This window comes from Vanellus vanellus, assembly GCF_965231255.1.
Source record: "Vanellus vanellus genome assembly, chromosome: 5".
Lineage (NCBI taxonomy): Eukaryota > Metazoa > Chordata > Aves > Charadriiformes > Charadriidae > Vanellus > Vanellus vanellus.
In genome coordinates, this window is record NC_138910.1 from 56087518 (window position 1) to 56102323 (window position 14806).

Here is a 14806-nt window from a genome sequence, read left to right on the forward strand (position 1 = left end):
AGGGTGCCCCAATTTGGCTGGGACACACCATGTACATTAATAATTTTGTACTTTGCATCCCAGCTTCTCTCCTTGCTTGGGCTAGTTGTGAATTTTTGTAACAGTATACAGTCTAAATTTTGCAGAACAAATAGAAAACTTTAGTTCATAGAAACTTCAAATGCTTGGTTTTAACTTTATGAAGCGGAAATATTTGCCTTTTTAAGCTTCTTGAGAGGCCATGGGAGTTTATGCTTGTGTCGAATTACCGACAGCATTCTTGCATTAGTAGTGTAGGCAATAGTGAAGTGTATAACAAAATCACCATTAATATTTTGGATTAACTTCAGAAGATGACCATAACCAGTCTGGGTCATCTCTCATAACTTAATATGAATTAATAACTCTTTTCCTGTCTCCCTACAATGCATATTCTGTGTCAAGCACAAGGAACAGCGGCTGAAAATTTGAAGTGCAGTTCTTTAAAATTTTATCAATGTATGTCTCTTTCAAAGTGGGGTGGGCTGTTTCTAATATAATATCAAGAATATGCAACAATATTTTATATAGATTGCTTTATTCATAAATTCTGCATTTATATCACTGCCTTGAAAAAATATTTTTCATAACCTTGTACAACTTGATGTCACTACACAGTGCTGCTTCGTTTTATTTATTAGCAGACTGTAGTGACTGATTTCATGGAATGGTTTAGGCTGGAAGGGACCTTAAAGATCATCTAGTTCCACCCCCTGCCATGGGCAGGGACACCTCCCACCAGACCGGGTTGCTCAAAGCCCCATCCAACCTGGCCTTGAACACTTCCAGAGATGGGGCATCCACAGCTTCTCAGGGCAACCTGTTCCAGTGCCTCACCACCCTCAGAGTGAAAAATTTCATCCTGATATCTAATCTAAATCTACCCCCTGCCAGTTTGGAGCCACTCCCCTTCGTCCTATCACTACATGCCCTTGTAGAAAATCCCTCTCCGGCTTTCTTGTAGGTCCCCTTCAGATACTGGAAGGCTGCAATAAGGTCTCTCCAGAGCCTTCTCTTCTCCAGGCTCAACAACCCCAACTCTCTCAGCCTGTCTTCATCGGAGAGGTGCTCCAGCCCTCTGATCATCTTCGTGGCCCTCCTCTGGACCTGCTCCAACAGGTTCACGTTTCTCTTGTGCTGAGGACTCCAGAGCTGGATGCAGTACTCCAGGTGGTGTCTCACGAGAGTGGAGTAGAGGGGCACAATCCCCTCCCTTGACCTGCTGGCCATGCTTCTTTTGACACAGCCCAGGATACAGTTGGCTTTATGGGCTGGGAGTGCTTGTTTCTGGGTCATGTTGAGCGTCTCATCAACTAATACCCCCAAGTCCTTCTCCTCAGGGCTGCTCTCCATCCATTCTCTGCCCAGCCTGTATTTGTGCTTGGGATTGCCCCAACCCACGTGCAGGACCTTGCACTTGGTTTTGTTGAACTTCATGAGGTTCACACAGGCCCACTTCTCAAGCCTCTCAACATCCCTCTGGATCGCATCCCTCCCCTCCAGCGTGTCGAACGCTCCACGCAGCTCGGCGTCGTTGGCAAACTTGCTGAGGCCGCATACAGTCCTACTGTCTATGTCACTGACAATGTTAAACACTGCTGGTTCCCTGAGGAACTCCAGATATCCAGTGCAATTCAATGCAGCAAAATTTCATGTATCAGTGCTCCAAAATTACAGAATTGTTGCTGTCAGTCATAGCTGCCTAGAAACTACAGAATTGGGTGTTACTTCTGTTTCACTTGATGTCATTTCAGTTTTTCTCCACTGCTGAAGCCTGAAATCTATTTTTTTCTTTAGCATTTTATTGGTGCATTGTTAAACATGATGTATAAGAAATATTCAGTAATATATATTCATACACATTAAAGTTGTTAAAGAGTGGTTGTAGTAGGAAGCTGTTTGTGGGAGGGAAAATATATATGGTGAGAAGTAACTGTCCTTTTAATTTTCAAGTTAAAATGTAATGAAAACTTCACTAACTCATTCTGTTGCAGGTTTTAAAAATTCAAACTGTATGCTTTTTATTTCACATGTGAATTAATGCGTGTTCTAAAATTGGAGTGAAATAGTTAAGTAAACACACTGCATTCCACCGAAACACTTTTTGTGAATTTTTATTGCAGACTAGGTAACACGTTTTCATATGTAGGTCTCGCTTTACTGGAGAATTCCCTTCTGAGAATCAAGTAATTATTATCTGTTATCACTTTCTTCACTGGCATTGTGACTTTGGGTACCAAATCGGTATGTGTTAAGGTAGTGTTGGCGAAGATGGGCATCTTTGCATTAGGAGGAAAAATACATACAGTTAAGCACAGATTGAAATAATCCTTTTCTTTTTTTTTTTTTGATTGAGAGAAACACATGTAGGTTATCTGGCCATCTGACCTTTGATAACTGGTTTAGGATTAAATCTCCTCCTTATGTCAGTTATCATAGCTCTAAATTTCTCTATTATTTACTGAGTCAACTGTGACCAGACAAAACTTCTTTGTTCAACAGTCATTTGGACCTGCTGATTCTAGAACTTCATCATCCCTTTTCCAGCACTGAGCACGGTGATTACTGTTCCTCAAGCTGGTCTCCAGTCTAGCTAGACTTGTATTGTTTCTGGTAATCATGATGAGAAGAAAGCATGTGAACATAAGATTGCCTGTAGGATGACCATTAAAGAATCACCCTCCTGACCACTTAAGGAATGTGTGTACTGTCTCATTCCATGTTAATGTAGAGCTGCTTAGGATGGTTCTTGGAAGGTCTAAATCTCACTGGAATGGTGTCTGTCTGTGAAGATATGCCAGAGGAAGCAAAGCTGTTCTGCTTTCAACATGAAAGGCAGTATATTTTGAATAACAGAACTTTGTGGTATATTATTTATGGATTATTAGAACTTTTGCTTCATAAGAAGCTGTTGTTAGTTTTTATTACCTTGCTTGTCTTCCAGCAGATTTTGAAGACAACCAATTATTTTGTTCAGAAAGATTGCCTTTCATTCATTTTAGAAACTGCAAGTGTCTCCAGCTGGTTTTGTGTTTGCTTTAGCAAATCTTCTGGGGCCAATGAGCAATTAGAAATTCATTAAGCCTGGAGATATATCAGGTCACATTAGATGCTACTATTCAACTCCAGCTGTGCAGCAGTTTCACTGAGTTGGGTGGGAAAATGGATACACCTGACTGGTTGTTTCTACTGCTTTATAGGCTGTTAAAATGCGAGGCATCAAGTCCTAGCTATAGATCCTTGTGGCAGAGAGTCCTTAAATCTGTAGTGGGTACTATAGGCCGCGTACAGGGAATGCCTGTGAACGGTGTGTGAACGACACTGAAGCAGAGTAAGTAGCTTGCCAGCTGAAGGGTCAGCATATTTTTGGAATCCTGTCTGCCTACTTGAGAGTCCGTTAGAAAGTCCTTCAGTATGAAACAAAGGATCCTCATGTTTGGTTTTTTTTTTTTAATATTCAACTGGAATACAGTTGAATTGAAGGCATTAAAAATAAGAAGTTATTCACACTGCACATGCAGTCTCCCTTGGAATAACTTCTGTGACAGGTCTTGGATAAGATTCTGTACCATACACTGTTTTCTAAAGAAGTGTAGACCTCAATCTGTGCAGCTGTGTCAGTTGTTTCTTTTCTTTTTCCCCACAATGCCCATTTGAAATACTTTGTCTTTACCTGTGAATAATTTGATAAATGACTAGCGTGTGTGGAAAAACACTGAACAATAATGGACTCTGCTGAATCACTGAAACCCTTCTGAACCGTGCTGCTACTTTAATATGTCAATATGAAAAAAAATGCTGAGAAACCCCACTTTCCAGTTATCCTTTTCCTTTTAAAAGTGGTACTCATGGTCTTTTGATGGCTTCACTCCACTGAAGGTCCTCTGTGGTTCTTTTATAAATGTGGCTTTAGGATTTCCGACATAATATGAAACAGATTAGTTAAGTTTCAGAAGGATTAAGAGGAAAAGAGGGAACAACAGCAGATTTGCTCTCATTCCTAATATGAAAGCGACCTGATTTCAACATTCTTAGAGTAATGCTGGTAAGCATACTCACATCTGTGAGTTATTCATTGTGCAACTTGCTATTTTATTTTCCAGAAATAAATTGTAGTTGTTCTACCAAATAATGTAGAAGAGAGTGTAAACAATTTTGACTGAATTTTTGTACATGTAGGACATGAGGGAATTCAAAGAATAATCATTTTTTCCATTGTACCAGTTCTATATGGATAATTAGTAACAGTAGGGTTTTTACCTTAAGCGTGCTTTTCCCCCTTTGTGACAGATGGTAAAGCAAGAATGTTGTTGTTATTATGCTTAATTCTGTAGCAAGCTTGACCACTTGTGGCATTCTTGTATGTGTAGACTGGAGATTCTGTAGCAGCTTCAGATGTTTCCTACACTAGAAGATGTGTTCTTGTGTACTTAATGCCAAAACGGAGTCTTCAAATCCATGGTGCCTAACGTGGTACTACACTCGTTTTATGGAATGGGTTATAAAGTTCTTTAATTTCCAATGTGATACATAGTTTCATATGAAAATGTATCACATTCGGGTAATTTGAATGACCAGGCACGTACATACTTTGGACAGTGGCAGTTCTGGCATATTCATGGAAATGGGAAGGACTTGTGGTGTGAATCATTCCCTCTCTTTTTTTTTATCATAACCTATTCAGGCTTCTATTGACAGACTCACTAAGGTTAAAAGGGTTATATTTCTCCTGAGCTACCTTTGTTTGGAGCTTCACACAGATGGTACCTTCCCAGTTTTTGCAAATGCGGGGGGTGCCTGTGTGAGATGATAGGGACCTTCCTCCAGGTGGGCTCCTCTGAGCTAATTTGTCAGTGGATTTGCCTCAGATCTCAACCTCTACGGTGTGACTAGGCTGTGTCATTCAACCTGATGTGTGTAAACCCAGAGAACTAACACTCAAGTCCTAGAGGCTAAAATGGGACTGAAACTAGCCTGTCCTAATACAAGTGGGTGACAGGCTGAGATTGAAAATGACTTCAAGTGCTGGATTCTTGACACGCGAAGCCTCGTTGGCAGCTTTAGATATTGATATATTTTCTACTGCAAATTCTGCATGATCTCTCTATGTGCATCAGGTAATCTTTACTGACGTAGGTCAGAAGCTTAGTCGCTGACGTTCTGTCACCTTGATAAATACGCTTAGAAGCATCTAAGCAAAACACATGATGGAATCTGTCACTTTTTAAATCGTTTGTTCATATTGGTTAAATAGCAATAGGTGTCATAATTCTGTTAAGCTGACAAAGTTCAACTACCATATTGAACAGACCACAAGCCTAACAACCCCTTAAATCAAAGTTTCTAGACACCGCATTTCTAAATTTGGTCACTTACCCACTGTCATTTTGTTTCCAAAATCTGCATAAAATGTACCACTCAGTTTTCAAAATGGTTATTGGAAACAACATGTGTATAAAATTGTCTCTTAATTTTGTGATGAGTTACATATCAAAGTTGTGTTTCCTCCCTGGTGTCTTGTCCCACTGTATTGCAGAAGCTGTCTTTTCGGCTGGGTGCAGTATTTGGAACATAAGCCAATGGATCAGGTCGGATCAAGTATCTATGAAAAGAAATTATAACTCTTATTAAAAAGACTTGGCGTGAACAAGGATAAAATAAGTGCATACAGTTGTAATGTTGAAAAGGTCTGAGGAAGACGTGGTGACTTATTTTGATGGTGCTTATTCTAGTTCCTGTTGGGTAACCTGGATGCTTGGGTAATATCACTCACTTTAGATGCTAGTAATAAAGCTTTTCACATTTTGTCTGCTTAGACATCATCTGTATGTACTAGGCACAGCTAAACCTTCATTTTGACTGACAGCTCCTTTGCCTGTAACTCTGTATTTCTTTATGCATCTTCTTTATTCATTATGTCTTAAAGAAGGGACAAGTAGTCCACAGATTAATTTCTAAAAGAATTTTGTGAGAAAACAATAATTATTATTGTCACTGTGCTCAATAAATAAAAAGCATGATGTTGATAACTTTGGTGTAGGCTGACAGTCTGGAGATGGACCCTTATTCTTAGAACTTTGAGTAGATCCAAATATGTGAGGAAAATGCCTCATGAGTTTGAATCTAAGTTTGAGATGTTTATAATTGTTGCTTTTCTCAGGATAATGATGCAAGAGCTTCCCCTTGATTTCTAAGTGTAAATTCTGCACTGCTTGGTCAGCTGTCTCAAGTGACAAACTATCTCATCTGAGACAGCTTTTGGCTCTGATGCAGTAGCAGCTTTGTGCTGCTGCAGAACCAACATTTTGGTGTCCTGAACTGTCCAGCAGTGCTTTCCGGCACCACTACGGTCCTAAAGAGAAAATAGACAACTAGATTTAATCCCAGTATCTTAAACTTGTCCAAAGAGAAGCAGTACTTTTGAAGCCACTGGAAATTTTATTTCAAAACCTGGTTTTGACTGTTGGTTTGGTTGTTGTTGTTTTTTTTTTGTAAAGAAAGAAAAATGTAATGTGAAAGGATCCTTTCTCTCATATCCTCAGAAATCTTCATACAACATGTCTGTCCATCTTCTCCTCATCAGCCAAATGAAAATGCTTAAATATCCAAATAGAGATCACGGGCAAGACTTGCTGTATTACTTTGCAGTGGCCCTGAAGAAAGTTTCTGTTTTTACAGGTCATTAACTTCTACCATTCAGTATATAATGTTTTGCCCCAGACTTAATTAAAACACCCTGAAAAATTCTTCAACGAAATGTGAAATGGAAAATCCTGATTAACTGAAATAACATATTCTGTAAGTGTATGAGAAACCACTGTCATATTTCCCACAAAACTGCTGTATCTGTTTTCAGCTTTCCTAGTAACAGATTGTTCATGGCTCCTCAAAGCATGGCCTTCCGTGTCTGTGAGGCACTGGCTTTATGGTGGATACCCAAGAGAATCACCTGATCTCCATGATTTAGAAACACCACCTGCCTCTGTTACTTTGTTAATGTTTCACCTTCTGTCAGGGCTAAAATAGAATGGCAGTGTTTTCTCACTCACATAGTTCGTTGCTACAAATAGCCTGAACTTATTTGTGTAAGACAAGTTGACTTAAATATGGGATTAAGAAATCTACTCATACTGTTCCTATCGAGATCATTTTCTCATGGTATCTATTTGTTTAAATTCAGACTTATTACCCTCTATTTATAGCATCTGATATTTATGTTTGCTCCACGGCACCCTATTTGTTTTGCTGATCCAGCCAGTGAAACTGAGGAGTAGTGGAAGAGTCTGCTCTACTCTGTTCATCAAATCCAAATGAAGCATGTTTAAACACATGAAAAAAATCTTACTTTTCTTGCTCAATTGTTGGGTTGGTTTTGTCGTTTTTTTTTTTTAGGAATAAGGTTTCTTAAATTCGGGGGGAATATCAGGTGTTTCTGTATTTCTTTTTTTATTCTTTTTTCTTTAGAGTAAACTAAAGACTTGTGCCTGAAATACATAATTCACAAGTTCTACATCACAAATGATTCTGTAGTAAGTAAACCACAGCATCCCCTACATAAAAATGAACAAGACTGGGCTGTAGTGACCATGAAATGGTCGAGTTTGAGGTCCTCGAGGCAGTGAGAAGGGTGTGCAGCAGGCTGACCACCCTTGACTTTGGGAGAGCTGACTTTGGCCTCTTGAAGAATCTGCTTGGTATGGTGCCATGGGATGAAGCGCTGGAGGGAAGAGGGGTCCAAGAAAGTTGGTTAATATTCAAGGACCACCTCCTTCAAGCTCAGGAACACTGCATCCCTAGATGCATAGAGGAAGGCAAGCAGAAAAGCCAGGAGGCCTGCACGGATGAACAAGGAGCTCCTGGACATGACCAAAAAGAAAAAGGAGGCCTATAGGGAGTGGAAACAGGGGCGGGTAGCCTGGGAGGTATACAGAGGAATCGTTTGAGCAGCCAGGGATCGGGTTAGACAAGCTAAAGCGCAGATAGAACTAAATCTGGCCAGGGACATCAAGACAAACAAAAAATCCTTCTTTAAGTATGTCAGTGAGAAAAGGAAGACTAGGGAAACTGTGGGCGCTCTCCAGAAGGAAACACAAGAACTGGTTTCCCGGGACAGAGACAGAGCTGAGGTACAAATGACTTTTTTGCCTCAGTCTTCACTGGCAAGGACAAAAGATGCAGCCACACTACCCTTGACGCAAAATGCAAAGAGGAGGATTGGGAAAATGGAGAACCGCCCACTGTAGGTGAAGATCAAATGCGAGACCACGTTAGGAATCTGAAGGTGCACAAGTCCATGGGACCTGATGAGATACATCCGCGGGTCCTGAGGGAACTGGCAGATGAGGTTGCTAAGCCACTAGCCATCATATTTGAGAAGTCATAGTGGTCTGGCGAGGTTCCTGCTGACTGGAAAAGGGGAAACATAACCCCTATTTTCAAAAAGGGAAATAAGGAAGACCCAGGGACCTACAGGCCAGTTAGTCTCACCTCTGTGCCTGGCGAGATCATGGAGCAGATCCTCCTGGAAACTGCTGAGGCACATAGAAAACAAGGAGGTGATTGGTGACAGCCAGCATGGCTTCACCAAGGGCAAGTCATGCCTGACAAATTTGGTGGCCTTCTACGAAGGGGTTACAGCGGCAGTGGACAAGGGAAGACCAACTGATGTCATCTACTTGGACTTATGCAAAGCGTTTGACACTGTCCCACACGATATCCTGATCTCTAAATTGAAGAGACATGGATTCAACAAATGGACCACTCGGTGGATAAAGAACTGGCTGGACGGTCACACTCAAAGACTTGCAGTCAACGGCTCGATGTCCAAGTGGAGACCAGTGACGAGTGGCGCTCCTCAGGGGTCAGTACTGGGACCTGTACTGTTCAACATCTTTGCCGGCAACATGGACAGTGGGGTCGAGTGCATCCTCAGCAAGTTTGCCGATGACACCAAGCTGTTTGGCGAGGTAGACATGCTGGAGGGGAGGGATGCCATCCAGAGGGACCTGGACAGGCTGCAGAGGTGGGCCCAAGCCAACCTCATGCAGTTCAACAAGGCCAAGTGCAAGGCCTTACATCTGGGTAGGGGCAATCCCAAGCACAAATACAGGCTTGGCGGGCAATGGCTGGAGAGCAGCCCTGAGGAGAAGGACCTGGGGGTGCTGACTGACGAGAAGCTCAACATGATCCGTCAGCAGTGTGCGACTGCAGCCCAGAAAGCCAACCATATCCTGGACTGCATCAAAAGAAGTGTGGCCAGCAGGTCAAAGGAAGTGATTCTGCCCCTCTACTCCACTCTCGTGAGACTCCACCTGGAGTACTGCATCCAGCTCTGGAGTCCCTGACATAAGAAGGACATGGACCTGCTGGAGCGTGTCCAGAGGAGAGCCACGAGGATGATCCAAGGGCTGGAGCACCTCTCCTATAAGGAGAGGCTGAAAGAGTTGGGGCTGTTCAGCCTGGAGAAGAGAAGGCTCTGGGGAGATCTTATTGCGGCCTTCCAGTACCTAAAGGGGGCCTACAGGAGACCTGGGGAAGGACTTTTTAGTAGGGCACGTAGTGATAGGATGAGGGGGAATGGCTTTAAACTGGAAGAAGGCAGGTTCAGATTGATCATTAGGAAGAGGTTTTTCACTTTGAGGGTGGTAAGGCACTGGCAGAGGTTGCCCAGAGAGGTTGTTGAGGCCCCATCCCTGGAGGTGTTCAAGGCCAGGCTGGCCGTGGCCTTGGGCAACCTGGTCTAGTGGGAGGTGTCCCTGCCTATGGCAGGGGGGTTGGAACTCGATGATCTTCAAGGTCCTTTTCAATCCTAAACCATTCTATGATTCTATGATTTTAAGACTGTTACAGTGTTAAATCTTGATAAAATTGTAAGAAGCAGAAATATGTGATAAAGAATGGCTAGACCCTCAAGTGTTTATAACTGCCCTGATGTCACAGCTGCCAAATCTCAGTGGTCACCTTCCTCCCTTAAGAATGTCTGGAGATGTACTGCATAAGCAATTACTATGTGTGATCTTTGGATGTTACTGCAGACTGCCGAAATTTGGAACTCTCAGTTGCTACTCTTGGAACTGAAACTGCAACTCTGAATTTGATAGTTTTATAGAACATCATCAATCCCAAAGCAAATAAGGACAGTGGTAATCTCCAGAGAAAGAAAAAACAAACAAACAAACAAAACATGTCAAAGGAACAAATAGCCAGTAGTGGAGTATTATGGTTTGGTTTTTTTAGCTTGTTGTTTTTTTGTGGGGGGTGGGTTCTTGTTTTTTTGGGGGGGGTGTTTTTTTTTTTTTTTTTCAATAAGGATCGGGCCAGTGCTAGCAACCAAATGTATTGTACTAACTCTGGAATGAAAGAGAACAAGGAGTGTTACTGCAAGATCCATTTGCAAGTACTAAACTCTGATATAGAAAAATAAGATCATCCCCTGCTGAGAGTCAAAATGTTAAATGTTTCAGTACAAAAATCTCATGGCTATAGAATGAAAATGCCTCTATTCAGTACTTGCTTCTTAAGACAAGCAGGCTAGATGAAAGATGGAGTTATTAAGGCAAAGTCTGACCATATTGCTTGAAATGTAAGTGCTTTTGTTTTAATTGTTCAATCAAGACAGCGAGATCATTGTCCTTTTAGCTCCATCAGGTCAAGATACTTAAGCATTAGCTTGCAAAGCTAACAAATGCAAAGACTAACAAGGAAGCTTTTTGAGCAACAAACAGCTGTGAATGCTGCTTTGGGTGCAACCTATTTCTAAAAGCTGAGAAAATGTCCCCATATTTGGGTTCAGGGTTGTATGTTCTCTAATACATCCACAATAAATTGCACATGTAATAGGATCATAGTGAATACAAAAGACTTAAAATTGTATAGGTATGGGAAATCAGAGAATGAAGGTTGCATCAGTAGGACTTAAAAGTGGATAGATGTTCTGGCTTCTATCATAGATATGCATAGAAATACCTGGTTTGGATAAGAATAAGCCATGCAGGCATGAAAGTGCAGCTAACAAATGTGATAAAAGAGTAACCAGCTGACGGAAGTCTGCAAAATGTATTGAGAAGAGGAGAAGAAAAATTATAGGTAGACTAGCCTTCCAGCTTGTCAGCAGGAAGGACAAATAGAAAAAGCTTTTTACCTGCCCTGGGATTTGCGACTAAGAGAATTGGAGAAAGAGAACAACCTCTTCTTCCTTTCCTCTCCACTAATAATCACCCATTGCATGAGGATGAACTGGCTGCCTAGTCAGGAGAACTATAATCAGATAGAGTAATGATCTGGGTTATTGAAGCATTAACTGTTATCCAGATAGAAGGATCATGTTCTTTGCGTCAGGTTTATAAAAAAGAAGAAAAAAAAAAAAGTCTGAGCTTAAGCTGAGACACAGGGGCACCCATTAAGCATCAGGAAATGAACATACATTGATCTAGGAAACAGTATGTGCATTCAGAGGCTAAATATGTGTAGCACACTACAAATTCAGTACCACTGTAAAATTATGCAATATTGGATTTTTAAGTACCTTTAGTTTTGCAAAGAAAGAATACTGGAATGCAGGATACCTAGTCCACCAGTGTAGACTAGGTAACAGTATGTGAATTTAGAGGTTAAATACTAGTACACATCATACTGTGGAGTTCCATAACGATTAAAATAGTATTCAAAATATTTTCAACAAATTTTATAATAATTGCCTTTACTGTTTGATGCAGTTAATATTATGCTGTGCTCTTCGTATACTACAGTGCCATAAAGAACTATGATGATTTTCTTCTAATATCAGGAGGGCTAATACTTCAAACAGTTTTCCTTCTTGTGAGCAAGCAGTGGGGGGGGTCAGCACTGATGCGGAGGGCCTTGCACAACTGGGCTATGTGGTTTCTTTCCCACGGAGCAGATGGGGCGTGTTAGTATTGCCAGAGGCAGGAGAGGCTAGAGGCAGAAACAGCTTGGGACCTTAGCACAGCAATCACTTCGGACCTCAGTATGAGAAAATGCCAGATAATTATCTAAAATTCTTGACTCTCAAAACTTTCTTGATAGTTCAAATTTGTGTTCACTTTTTTCTCTTTTTCTATTTTTTTTTCTTTTTCCATGTAGCCTGCAAAATTCCTGGTAAGCAAGTGAAAAAATTTCTTGCGTTACGGTCCTGCTATTTGTATTTAAATTATCTTAAGCATTAGTATTTTGTGATATCCAGGGGAAGACTTCTGTTTACGCTAATGGTCTTTGAATCCATGTAATAAAATTCCATTTGAAGAAAACACTGATTTTTTTGAAGGGTTAATCTTTCTATTAAGAATGGGTAGCTAAACTGTAAGCAAGAACTTAATGACAATATTAATTCTGTGAAGCTACCCAGCAGACTTGGTTAGATTATCTTGTAAATACACAGAGTAAAAGGAGGATGAGAGAATAAGGAGGTAAAAGCATTACTAACCATATGTATTTTATATTTATATGTGTATTTTAACTATATATATATGTATAATTAGGTGTCTATTTAGAAGTCTCCATATTTTTATTTTTTGCAGGTGCATGCGAAAGTTTGAGATTCTTTTCGAGCAGAAAGATAATAAAATAAATTCAGGCAGAAAGTGCAAACAATAAATTTTGCCGGTCTTGTGATTATTTTTTTTTTTTTTTTGGTGTGCTTTAACTTACACTATATCATTCAGCTCTAATCTTGTATCTGGAGAAGGATTGATCAGGATGTAAGAAAGGGTGTTCTGATGATCATTCATTGCATCTAGAGGACATAGAAAATAGCAAATTAATTATATTTACCAAAAAAATGTGAAAAATATGATTTATGACAAACTAATCTGATGAAAGACCATTGTTGGTTCATAGAGCTGTCAAAAAGTGTTAGGTGTCAATGTGATTTCTAATAACTTTAGCAACTTCTTTTCAACTGTACTTGAATTGGAGCTATCTGACATAGCATCTTTTGAGTTATCAGCTCTCAGAATACCCTGTTTTCTTTCTGAATGTTCTAAAAATGTCCTTTTGCATTTTTTTCAGTCATAGCAATTCTAAATGCAACCCAGTTTCCATGTAGTTTATCAATCTGTTACGTGGCTTATGTTAGTATGTGGGAAGTAGGGACTTTCATCCTCAGTTGGCATTGAGTCCAAGTAATAAGCAAGGTTAAATGCAGGTGTATGGCATTCTCATCTATTTCCAGATTTGGTCAATATAAACCTTTTCCCCCTTTCCCTATTTATCTAGTAAGCATTTTTCTTTTATCACCTGTGCCAATGGTTGAAATGTGAAAGTTCTATAAACAGAAATTGCAAATGAAGGCTGACAAATTCTTTTTTTTTTTTGAAGGTTTTTGCCTAGTTGGGTCTCACTACACTGTTGTAGCCATCGTTGCAGTATCTTTCATATAGAATTCTCTTGATACACTTCTTGGGGTGCTGCAGTGAGACTAGTTTTAACTTAATAGGACTAAAAAGGAGAGGCATTGCTTCTGTGTTAATTTCTTTCTTTAGCATTTTAGGGAAAATTATTTGAAAGAGAACAGCCCCATTCTAGTTTCAAAGCAATTCCTAAATCTTTTGTTAATGAAGTATTATTGATGTATTACCCGTAGGTTGAAAATCACTATATTGGTTATTTTCTAGTTTGTGTAATTTTTCTACATGCTTGTATCACATATTTGCACTGCCATAAGTACTTCGATCTAGAAAACAATTAGATAAGCTCACATAGACTCACCATAGATGCAATTATACAGCTAAAATGGTGTTTTACAATACAGCTTATTTCTGTAAGGTGAAACCGATGCTAAGTATCGTAACTAGTTATACAAGGACCGGTACAACCATGCTAACATCACACCTCTGATAGAGGCTTGCACAGTCAAAACTGTGTTGTGCCTCAGTTGGCTTAAATGAATTCACAGTTAATTGAGTTTAAATTTGGAGGTCTTAGAAGGTTTTAGGTTATCAATGTAAAAAGGACACTGAAGATACGAAATTGGCTTTAGAGATCATCCTCATACACGGAGATACATAAGCAGCTGTGATTTTTGTTTCCTGGTGGGTTTTTTTCCATTGTTCTCCACACATGCAGAGAGATAGTACTAAGGAGTATGTTTAACTTTTGCAGGGAGCTAACTGGCATGATTTATTCCTGCTAGTTTGAAAGAACAGGGAGATTTAAAAATTTCTATTCCATGTTTAATACGTTGTGGGATAACTGGGGAGTCATCTAGTTCTGAAGGGGGGTGAAAGGCTTGTGAAATTTCTTTCTGAATGTGAGGGAGGATGGACAGATGGCAGATGGAATGTGACAACCCATTGACAGCATGTGTAAAAATGGTTTCTGGGTTTTTTTAAGGGATTTTGTTTTGTTTTGTGTTTTTCTTCAGAATGTGGGTGTTCCTGGTGTTGTAAAAGTAGAAGGTTTCTTTATAATGAGGTGCATCTGTAAGAAAATAGGGAAGTGATCATGAAAATTTATAAATCACAATCAGGCCAGATAAATGTAATCAGGTGAAGCATTTACCGATCAAGATTTTGCTGTTCTGCAGATGGTATATAATCTTCCTAAATTTAAATAATGAAATTAACGTTTACTGTTGGCTTTTAACTAGGATTTTAAAAGAAAAGAAGGAATACAACAAATTTTTCTTGTTACTAGTATAAATATAAATCAAGTTTATGAAACTTCTTTGTGGTTGATCAAATGTTCCTGTGGCCTGTGTCACTCCTGGAAAATACTTAGTCCTGAATCTTCCTGCAGAGAGTCATATAGTATCCACAAATAAAGCAGTAAT

At 39.9% G+C, this 14806-nt stretch overlaps 1 protein-coding gene across 3 annotated transcripts in view; it reads right to left on the reverse strand.

Annotated features, from left to right (window-relative positions):
• Window positions 1-5352: 5352 nt before the first annotated feature.
• KCNT2 (potassium sodium-activated channel subfamily T member 2) overlaps window positions 5353-14806 on the reverse strand; it is a gene marked incomplete at its 5' end in the record, with an annotated part of 158319 nt that continues 148865 nt past the window's right edge. For all 3 annotated transcript variants that reach the window (XM_082484518.1, XM_082484517.1, XM_082484516.1), the window contains 2 exons: window positions 5353-5620; window positions 12685-12769. In XM_082484518.1, the coding sequence (XP_082340644.1) occupies window positions 5509-5620; window positions 12685-12769 (197 nt within the window). In that variant the 3' untranslated portion in view covers window positions 5353-5508. The remainder of the gene's footprint in view (window positions 5621-12684; window positions 12770-14806) is intronic.